At 31.1% G+C, this 10,695-nt stretch overlaps 3 protein-coding genes across 6 annotated transcripts; 2 read left to right on the forward strand and 1 right to left on the reverse strand.

The window, feature by feature from the left end:
* Window positions 1–1,664: 1,664 nt before the first annotated feature.
* On the forward strand, window positions 1,665–4,195 carry LOC108753257 (mediator of RNA polymerase II transcription subunit 9). Its single transcript, XM_018494700.1, has 3 exons — window positions 1,665–1,825; window positions 3,854–3,959; window positions 4,038–4,195. The coding sequence occupies exons 1-3, from the start codon at window positions 1,722–1,724 to the stop codon at window positions 4,176–4,178; spliced, it is 351 nt and encodes a 116-aa protein (XP_018350202.1). The 5' UTR covers window positions 1,665–1,721; the 3' UTR covers window positions 4,179–4,195.
* A 13-nt stretch (window positions 4,196–4,208) lies between these two features.
* Window positions 4,209–4,490, forward strand: LOC108753258. Its single transcript, XM_018494702.1, has one exon. It carries the CDS (start codon window positions 4,225–4,227, stop codon window positions 4,462–4,464), a length of 240 nt encoding a protein of 79 aa, XP_018350204.1. The 5' UTR covers window positions 4,209–4,224; the 3' UTR covers window positions 4,465–4,490.
* A 708-nt stretch (window positions 4,491–5,198) lies between these two features.
* LOC108753254 (GTP-binding protein 1) lies at window positions 5,199–9,722 on the reverse strand. Of its 4 annotated transcripts, none has more exons than XM_018494695.1 (12): window positions 9,649–9,722; window positions 9,345–9,435; window positions 8,165–8,508; window positions 7,961–8,072; window positions 7,666–7,846; window positions 7,404–7,582; window positions 7,186–7,338; window positions 6,805–7,054; window positions 6,557–6,701; window positions 6,166–6,484; window positions 5,821–6,092; window positions 5,199–5,674 (listed from the first exon to the last, which is right to left on the reverse strand). In XM_018494695.1, exons 3-12 carry the CDS (start codon window positions 8,264–8,266, stop codon window positions 5,495–5,497), a joined length of 1,893 nt encoding a protein of 630 aa, XP_018350197.1. In that variant the 5' UTR covers window positions 8,267–8,508; window positions 9,345–9,435; window positions 9,649–9,722; the 3' UTR covers window positions 5,199–5,494. The 4 variants fall into 4 exon arrangements, with proteins under 4 accessions (XP_018350197.1, XP_018350199.1, XP_018350198.1 ...); XM_018494697.1 differs by having other exon boundaries at window positions 9,209–9,435; XM_018494696.1 differs by lacking the exon at window positions 9,649–9,722 and having other exon boundaries at window positions 9,345–9,634.
* Between the last annotated feature and the right edge of the window lie 973 nt (window positions 9,723–10,695).

Consider the following 10,695-nt stretch of genomic DNA (forward strand, 5'->3'; position numbering starts at 1 on the left):
AACTTTGTTGTATAAGTTCTTTAAATATTCAAGATATATTATGTAAAGTTTCATTGATGCAATAATTATAGAAGGAAAGTAATATTATATTTTTAGCTGAAATGCATATATTCTATTTTTTTTTAAATTGACATTTATATCACTCGATAGAGCAACATTTCAGCTTTAGATGCAGAAATTGCATTATATTGTTTTATAAATAAACAAAATATTTTAAATTGATACTCTTAACATTGTTTAAATTTTTGTGTATAAAGATTTATTACAATAATACATGTTATGTTATAATAATAACACAATTAAAACATTAACACAATTAACCAGCTTGGTTCATTAGCTCTTCTTTCAATTTATATTATTGTTAACGAAATATATTATTTCCTTATTGTATTAAATACCTAATTTCTGCGTCGCAATAAAACTTATAATTGCATTTTTTAAATATTTAAAGTACTTATACAAAAAAAGTTCAAATTAATTTTGTCATTATATGCTTTTCAAATTTTAGTAATAAGAAAATAAACAAATAAAGTAAATAAATTATAAAAAATTTGTTTATTAAAAATAAAGTACTTGAAATACAACTTAATTCATATGTATACAGCTTATTTAAAATATAAATATTAACACATTTGTAAAAATATAATATAATATAACCTTAATGTTAATACTTTTAAGCGAAATAAACATCACACGCATGTAAGATTGCAGAGATGAATGTTTCTGATGCAGAATTTGTGATGTAGCACGATTATATGAACCAAGTATCGATTTATCATCTGGAGTTGAAATGTGGACATATTACCCTTAGAAAAGCGGACGTATTACCCTCAGAGAAGTGGTCGTATTACCGTCAGAGCTATGAAATTTGCATCCACTTGTCAGGGGGTAATAGTGTGTGGCAGCATTTTGCGGTTATATATTTTGGGCCGGCATGTCCTCTCTCAGGTTTCTCTCTGCTTCCACCATGGCCATAATAGTACTGCCAGATACGCCCCGTACTCGCGTATGCGCGCAGTCATTAGAATATCTATTCCGTTTGTGAAACTGACGTCCTTAGTCGCCTCAAAGAGAAATGGAATTATAAATATATAGAAATTAGACATACTTCTTATTGTGAGGTATCAATTTCTACGTTAACACTATTACTATTTACATTATCTATATGAGAAGCTGATTCGGCATGCCTTGATAAATTATATCGACATCATTTATCGATATATTACAAATTTTACACCAAGCTTTATTGTCTATTCTCTGCCAACCAATCTTTAAAGATATTTTCGTGTAATCAAGATCTTCTAAATTTTTGAATACACACATACCTTTTTTGGGGCTTTTTTCCTGACTCCATTGCGATTCATTTTCTGTCCTAAAATATTTTACCTCATTTCTATTTTCCTCTTAGGATCCCTCGCACCTCCTGTTGTCCAGTTTGGCGCGCAGACTTTGCGGTCCACACGGCACCATATCGTTACTTTAAGGGGCTTCGCACAATCAAAGGAACAGAGGACAAAGAATAAGAATTCAACCTATCAGAAACTGTGTATTCCACAATACATGATATCTAGTAGGTTGAAATTCTTATTCTCTGTTCTCTGTTCCTTTTATTATGCGGAGCCCCTAACCTAATCTAATGGCTACAGCACTGTGCGCTAAGCTGTAAACAACGCGCATGCGCGAATGCGGGACATGTCTGGTATCATCCGTCATAGCCTAGAATGGAGACGGTAGAATTGTCAGAGGATATTTCACTAAGGACACAATTTACTGTCGACAATCTAGACATAGAAATATTGCCACTTATTTACGAGATTATTCGCAGGTACATATTCTTCATAATCTTATTCATTTCATTCTTTTTCATTCAGTCGTTAATTCCGATACAATTACATAACCTAAAACTGATCGGAATCAAAATTTTCTTAACGTGGCTTTTATAAAAGACATTTTTTCTGGTTTTTCTTTGAGGACTCTTAACTAAAATATTGATGTTTTTTTAATTGTTTTTTATGTGTTGCTGTCGTGTTTTTATTTAAGTTATATCACATGAACATAAATCTGCAAACGCTTGCCATCTTATTTCCAAATAGTCAGGCCTTTAAAGACAGATTTTGAGCAAAATTGCTATCTGATGACAGAAAGGCATTTAATTTCACACAATATAATGTTGATTACACAGTATAATTCGATAATGTCGATAAATAGTCATCAGAAATATGATGAAATCTATTGACTTGCCATACAAGCAGATTGACAGCAAAAATCAAGCAGGATTGCAGCTCTTGGTTTCTACTGCCAATCTCTCGTTAGAGAGATACCCATACGAATTACCTGTATATGCAAAGCCTGTTCGATTTCTACCATCAATCTGTATCTTGATTCTGTAATTCTTATTAATAATTCGATATTGTTATGTTCTTTGTTGTACTCTTTTATCATATATAGTGAATGCTTCCCACTTAACGTTCGCAACACTTGCAGTATCATTTTATTCTTGTCATGAAATATTAAACAAGGATGAGATGATATACTCGAATATTATGAACATTAAGTGAAATGTATCCAATATCTGTACAACAATATAATGATTTATGAATTTTAAGCACAACCATATATGTGAATATATCAAATATGATGAAAAAAGCCATAATCGATCAAAGTTGGATGTTTCAAATAATACATTATATATCAATATATTCTTATATTCTACAATATATTCTTATATTAAATTAATTTATTTCAGATATGATTGCAAGCTAATAACTTTTAGTTTCAACAAAATCATTCTGAAACGCTAATAATTCCCCCTAAATTAGATTAGAAAGAAAGAAAGAAACGCACGGAATGCAAAAGATCCAGGTTTGACTCGCGGCCAAGGCAATATTTTTCGCAATAAGTTTATTACAATTTTTTAAGATTAAATTTGAGAAATTTGGGGGGATTATTAATATTTCTCTCTCAGATTGATTGCGTTGAAAGTCCGACAACCATATCGGCACGCAATTATCATTTCTGAAATTAATTCATTTAAATGAATATATATAATAGTTCAACATCTTACATTCAGACCGTAGTGGCGCTTCGTATTTACAGTAATGTATTTAACATAAACGGTCTTGTTTCCAATCTTATTGAAAGAAAGTAAAAAACTTATTGCGAAAAATATTGCCTTGGCCGCGAGTCAAACCCGGATCTTTTGCATTCCGTGCGTTTCTTTCTTTCTTTCTAATCTAATTTAGGGGGAATTATTAGCGTTTCAGAATGATTTTGTTAAAACCAAAAGTTATTAGCTTTCAATCATATCTGGAATAAATTAATTTAATATAAAAATATATTACTTCAAAAATATTACTTCAGGCCAGGATTCGAACCTGGCAATCATATTTAGAATAAATTAATTTAAGAATATATAATGTATTATTTAAAACATCCAACTTTTGATCGATGGCTTTCTTTATTTGATGAATAATATAATGATAACTGAACTTGTTGTTAAGAGTTACAGAATCGGAGTATTGATGTATCTAACATGCCAACAATCTCTATTGATAAATCCTGAGCTTAATGTAAACACAGATTATAGTAGAATCTAATCGAATTTTCTGCCAATCTGTCAGAAAATTGCTAACATTTTGAGTTGATACCTACGTCAAGTACAAGAATGAATTTTTAGAAATTGTGTATCAAAATTCTGAGAAATTTGTTCAAGTATTTCAAAAACGTTTTGTGCAATTTTGTACAATTGATAGAAACACTATTGCATTGTTAGTCAAATATGGATATGCAAATATTTATATTTTTGATATATTTTTGATAACGTAAGATAAGTGCTGCTAGTTATAATTTTTAGCATTGAGAAAGATCCACATGACACTTCGCAAAAGGCAAAAGAGTCTCAAGATACTAGCCACAAAATCCTAGAGTTACAGAAAAAGTTAGACTCTGCGAGATCGCAGGTAAAAGCTGCATCATTCTTCCGTATGAATGTGTTCAGAAATATCCTGCCGTTTTTCATGCATATAACTTTTTTTCAGATTAAAAGATTACCAGGGATAGAATATAGTAAGGAGGAACAATTGCAAAAACTCGAGACTTTGCGCAAACAATTGAGATTGAAGCGTGAACTTCTATTGAAATATCGTAATACATGCACATTTGAAATACCGAAAGTATAAATACGCGCGAACACATTTGTGAGCATAAAGAAAAATAACTTCAAGGATGCCTCTAAGAGTTCTTTTCCGATACTTGTTCAACAATGAAAAGTTGATTAACAGATTAGCAGAATCCAAACCAATAAGACAAACTGCACAATTTGTAGTATACATACTAATTAGAGCAGGTATGGTTAATGGATCACACCGCCCTATCTCTAGTCCAAAAGACTTTATCAAACAGCTGAAAGATATTGCTGACCAATTAAAGCAACAATTAGAAAAAAAAAAGAAATTTAAGAAATAATTTATGATAGATCATATATTTTATGCCAAACTTTATATATGGTTCTTGTATTCAGATTGCAAGAGAATCATTAAATAATTTTTATAAAAGATAATAAAACATATAAAATTTTATATGTAATTAAACGAAAGTTTTATTTAACACATTTCTGATCACAATATTTTAGCAACATGTACAATTGATAATAAATAAGTGTTTAGTTAGAAATGATGTCTAAATTTATGAAGGATATATATCTTTTCTCTGCAGCATATATGAATAATTATTAGGAAATAAATATTTAATACAATCGAAAATTTTCTTTTTATACTTGAAATACAGTATGATACATCTCTGTTTAAAGTTCCAAAATATATTAAAAGAATGAATGACATAAATGAGATTATATATTCTTTTCATAAAATTATAGAAGATATATTATTACAATGTACAATGTACATTGGCCATATTTCAAGTTTTCTCTTCAAATTCTAAGTTGATAAAAGAAGTTTGTATACTCTGTACAAGTGTAAATGGTATAGTACATCCATATACACATGAAGACATGTATTGTGTATTTCCTGATTTTATTTGTATGTAGTATTGGCTTAAAAAAGATATGCCTTTTATAAAAATAATGCAATTTATAAATACCGAGATTTTATATTTTGCCACGTTAAAAGAATATCTTTTTAATATGATTAAAATAGTTGAGACACGAAAAATTATATTGTAATAAATTTATATAGTACGTATCTTAATAAATTTACGAAGAATAGATTTTTACACAATCTATAAAGTACGAGTTTTTATATCAGGAGAAAAAAAAATTGTTTTAGAATACAATAATTTCGTATCTCGTAGATCACATTTTTAGAAACTTAGGATGCATTCCGAATTATGCACAAAATGCATAATACATCATTTGTTATTCATCGAAGAATAAAGAAAGATAAAATGATACCTCATATTCTTCATACATAATTCAGAACGCACCTTTATACGTAGCAGAAAGTTAGAACATTAATTATGTGTTCTTTGTACACTGTTCTTATACTTTTGCAGGAGGGTTCTGCTCTGTTAAAGGCTGAATATTGTTGATAGCATTATGAGATCGTCCTCTTCGACCTCTACCTTTTTTATTCTGATTTAATCCAGATTTCTGTGGTACATTTTCTTGTTTAGCTGTTTGAGCTTCATTCATCGAATCAGTTTCGGTTAATTCCAATACCTAAAAAAAGAAAAACGATTATGTTTATTCATTTTTGGTTCTCATTAAAATTAATGAAAGTAAAAGTTTTTATATGGTTGAATTTAAAAGAATAATAAATTAAAAACAATGATTATTTTACCACATTAAAAGTATCGCATATATACCTGCACGTTTGCATTCTGCCGACTTTGTGACGTTTTATTCGGCTTACTAATTCTAGATGCTTGTGTAGTTATATTATTTGAATGCGGTATAAGTTTTACTACATTTCCTACTGCTTTAGTACGACCCTCTCTAAACACCATTCTTTGTCCAGGTTTTATGTACTCGGGATGTTTGATAAATCTAAAGTGTACCAAGGCTTTGTCACCCGTTCTCAGACAATCCTGAGACATAGACAATATAGAAGCAGTTTGTCTTATACTGCCACAATGTACTGTAATAATTTTTATAATAAAAAATTAATTTATATAATAAGAATATAATAATAATCATATTATAATAATTACCCATTGCTTGATAACGGGAGCTGATTGTTGTAGGATGATGCAGCACCAAAATTTCACCTTCAAATTCCCAACAGGCCTGTGGATTAAGTGCAGGTGCGACCATTACCATACCTTTGCGAATGTGTGACCGTTTAATCTTTTTTAGTGCAAAACTAGCTGTTTGTCCACCTCTCACTTCACGAACAGGCATCCTCTTTCGATGGATACTTTTTACGGTTATAGGTGTAAAACGACCCAATGGATCAGGTCCTAATAGCAATGTATCATTTAACTTTATGATGCCTTTTAAAGTTGTACCAGACACTACTGTACCAACTCCCTATAATTTTTAATTTATTATCATAATATTTTTGTGCATTAAAGAAAAAAGATTTATATAATATATACATACTGGTACAGAATATGTATCGTCTATTTGAAACTCAGCAGGTTCATCATCATGACTAGTAATTCTCGCAGTCAATAAATTGAGAAACATCTTCAGAAGATTTAGATTTTCGCCGGACACGTTGGATACTTGAAATATTGGACATAACCTGCATGAAATATTATAATATTTTATGGATATTTTAGTATAGTAATATAGATATGAAGTTTATTTACTTCTTTTTTTTAGAATTCTTGATATATTGAACTAACCGTTCTGAGACAAAATTAGTAGCGCTAACTACCACATCATCAGGCGTCTTCACTGTAACCGGGACTTTCCTGCAACCAGGAGATTTCAAAATCCTTATTAACAGTTTCAAATTTTCTTGTAGAACATTCGGCGGGCACATATCGATTTTCGTCACGACAACGAATACCGGTACAGACAACGCTAAAGCAAGTCCTAAATGTTCTTTGGTCATTCCTACAATACCGGCATTTGCTCCGATCATTAACATACCTGGAATAATATTTATATCAAAATCATAGGATTCTTATAAATTGTATAATTGTAAATGACATCAAATAAAAGAAATATATTCGTTAAGTATTTTCTTTTTCGGATCTTATATAATAACAATACAGTTTTACCGAAATCTGGAGCATGTCCCGTCATTCCAAAAACAGTCGTCTTTAAATATCTCTCATGACCAGCGAGATCGATAAATGTAATTACTTTAGAGGATTTTTCACAAATCTTCACCCAATCCAACGAACCATGTTCAGGCTTATTAACTACGTTACCTACGAATATATAATGATATTACAGTAAAAGAATAATTACATAAAATATTACAGTCAAGACTCACCAACACTATCAAATCCAAGTATGTCATTTCCAACAGAGCTAGTACGTCCTGTTTCAGCTTCATGCTTGTGGCGGAATAATTTTTGACGCGCCAATCCTCGTCCATTGTCAAGTTCACCATGAGTCAGAACACCTAATAGAGTTGATTTACCAGCATCCACATTACCGACCACAGCAACTCTATAAATAGTAATTACTCGTTTGAAGCTATAAATTATAATCTGTCGAGTGGCAATCCAAAAATTACATTATTAAATAAAAACCTAATCTCTAAGAAATCTTGTCGATCTAAACGTCTTCTCACTAGATACTGTCCTGTTAGACCATGATCCACTTTACTCTGACGTAGAAGCACACAATCTGCTTCCAATGTTGCAGCAAGAGACTGTAAAGTGGCAACCGATGCTTCATACTCATCCTCTTTTAATCCATCCTCGGATCCATCTAAATATCGCATAGATAAGTTTTATATATATATATATATATATATATATATATATATATACACAGCAAGAATCATAATTTCTTTTTCTTTAAGATATCTTTTTTAGTACCGACCTTCAGCGATACCAATGTCAAAAATCGTTTCGCTACCTCCATCCTGTATCCTTTCTTTCAGTTTTCTCAACAATAATTCATACTGATCTTCAGATGGACTGACCAAGATAGTCTAGAATTCACATTAATCTACATTCTTATAAAATACTGTAAAAACAACATTTTAGAACAGACAATTTAGAACAATTAAACATTTTGATATACCTTGTCTCTAATGCTAGAGTAATCTACAGTTGGAATAGGTCCATGTTCCTTCTCTGGCAAATGAGCAATGGTTTGTGATATGACAGGCCCAGTACCCGACATAATATTTCCCGCAATGATACGCTTCGTAAATTCAACTTTCTATTCTTCCTTGTAACAGTTTGTCTAATTATTTATCGTTCTTGTATACAAACATCAGACATCTTCCAGTATTTAAATCTAAATTTTTTTCCATAGACTGCTAGTACTCGCATGTACATAACTGTAGCACTTGAAATTTCGTTTATACCTTCTTGTGACATTCAAATGTTCGGCACTCAAATGTTTTGGTTCATTTTTATCATCTGTAATAATATAATAAGATAACATTTATTTCTTAAACCATGAGCTATTCATGATAGCTGATAAAAACAAAGATTTAAACCAATGATTTATACAAGTTGATTCATTGCTTCATTTGATGTAACATGATCGCTGAAAGAGATTGCATTTTGATCAAAAAATTCTTCCCTCAAAAATTATAATGAGAAATCAAGGAGAACATATAGATGGAAAAAAATTTATTATCTGGCTTGAAAACATAAAAAGTAGATATATGCATATATCACCTATACCATAGCAAGTGTTTATCGATCATGCTACAAGCTTATCTATCAAGCAAATGGATTGTGCAACTTCAATCAAGTGACAACATATTGAGTGCTTTTTATTTAGTTACACAAGTCACACAAACATCTTTCTATCTTTCTTGACATTCAGAGAGTAGCAAAGATAAAAAGATACTTATATCAACTTGTGTCACCAAATGAAAATCGCCTAGGATACATTCGAAAACCTACTTGAGAGCCTACACATATCATTTTGCATCCTTGTTGCTCACTCAATGTTAGACAAGGATAAGATAATACACGGAGACATCCTATTGTTATCCTCAGGAGAGACGTACGTTAAAACTTGAAACGCTCGGAATGACAAGCGATTCGAAAAAAAAAGAAGAGAAGACATAACTTTTTTTTTTGTGAAATGTGCATAAGTATTACATACTCGAGTTTTTCACGAATAAGACGCACGAGTCTTTTTCTCCCATAGAGATAAACTAGATAAATCCGAGATAGCGTCCGAATATTAGTGTCCTGTCATCAATTCATGCATTTGAGCATTTAAGAAAATACATATTTACCTGTCAAAAAAAAGAGAATATAAAATTCACACGGTTACGATTTCGAGCAAACTAAACTGACAACTGACAACTAGGTAGATGATTTCTGCGCCTGTGAATTGTTATTATTTGCCTAGTTTATATCATGCACTTGATACATGTACTAACTAGTAACTTACTACTAAATTATTTTTATTTCAGCGTGTATTCAAAGAATGATATACTAAATTGATACAATATGCATCAAAAATGATGAATTAAATACACATAGCATATATATGTTTATACGTATCGCCGAAATTAAGATTATTCAACAGAAAGTTACTAGTTAGTATCCGTATCAAGTGCACGATGTAAACTAGAAGTTTGTCGCGTCACATACTCCAACATGCACTTACTTTCTCCAACTGTAGCTCCTACCAGAGAGAAACTTGAGTGAGGACATGCCGATCCAATCTTAACCGCAAAATGCCGCGCACTACTGTCCCCTGACGAAGTAGATGTAAACTACATAGATCTGACGCTAATACGTCCACTTTTCTGAGAATAATACATCCACTTTTCTGAGAATAATACGTCCACTTTTCTGAGGGTAATACGTCCACTTTTCTGAGGGTAATAATGTCCACTTTACAATTCCAGATGATAAATCGATACTTGGTTCATATAATCGTGCTACATTCACAAATTGTGCATCAGAAATATTCATATCTGCAATCTTATTGCGCGTGATGTTTATTTCACTTAAAAGTATTAACATTAAGGTTATATTATATTTTTACAAATGTGTTAATATTTATATTTTAAATAAGTTATATACATATTAATTATGTTGTATTCCAAGCACTCTCGGCCGAGGCAATATTTTTCGCAATAAGTTTATTACAGTTTTTTAAGATTTGGGAGAATTTGGGGAGATTATTTGTTTCAGATTGATTGTGTGAATCCGATAATTTCATCGGCTCTCAATTTATTTCTGAAATATTAATTCAATTTAAAATATATATTAGATAATAGTTCAACGTCTTAACACTCGGACCGGGAAGGCGCTTTGTAAAGTTTTAATATAGACGGTCTCGTTTCCAATCATATTGTTTATAAACGCTCGCCTATACATGCGTAACTCTCTATACATATCGGTTATTGCGAAGAATGTTGCTAAAGGCTCGGTAATCTAAAGGCTTAGGACACTCGCACGGAATGCAAGAGATCCGGGTTCGACTCCCGGCCAAGGCAATATTTTTCGCAATAAATTTATTACAGTTTTTTAAGATTTGGGAGAATTTTGGGGAATTATTTGTTTCAGATTGATTGTGTAAATCCGATAATTTCATCGGCTCTCAATTTATTTCTGAAATATTAATTCAATTTA

This window comes from Trachymyrmex septentrionalis, unplaced genomic scaffold (genome assembly GCF_001594115.1).
Source record: "Trachymyrmex septentrionalis isolate Tsep2-gDNA-1 unplaced genomic scaffold, Tsep1.0 scaffold67, whole genome shotgun sequence".
Taxonomy (NCBI): domain Eukaryota; kingdom Metazoa; phylum Arthropoda; class Insecta; order Hymenoptera; family Formicidae; genus Trachymyrmex; species Trachymyrmex septentrionalis.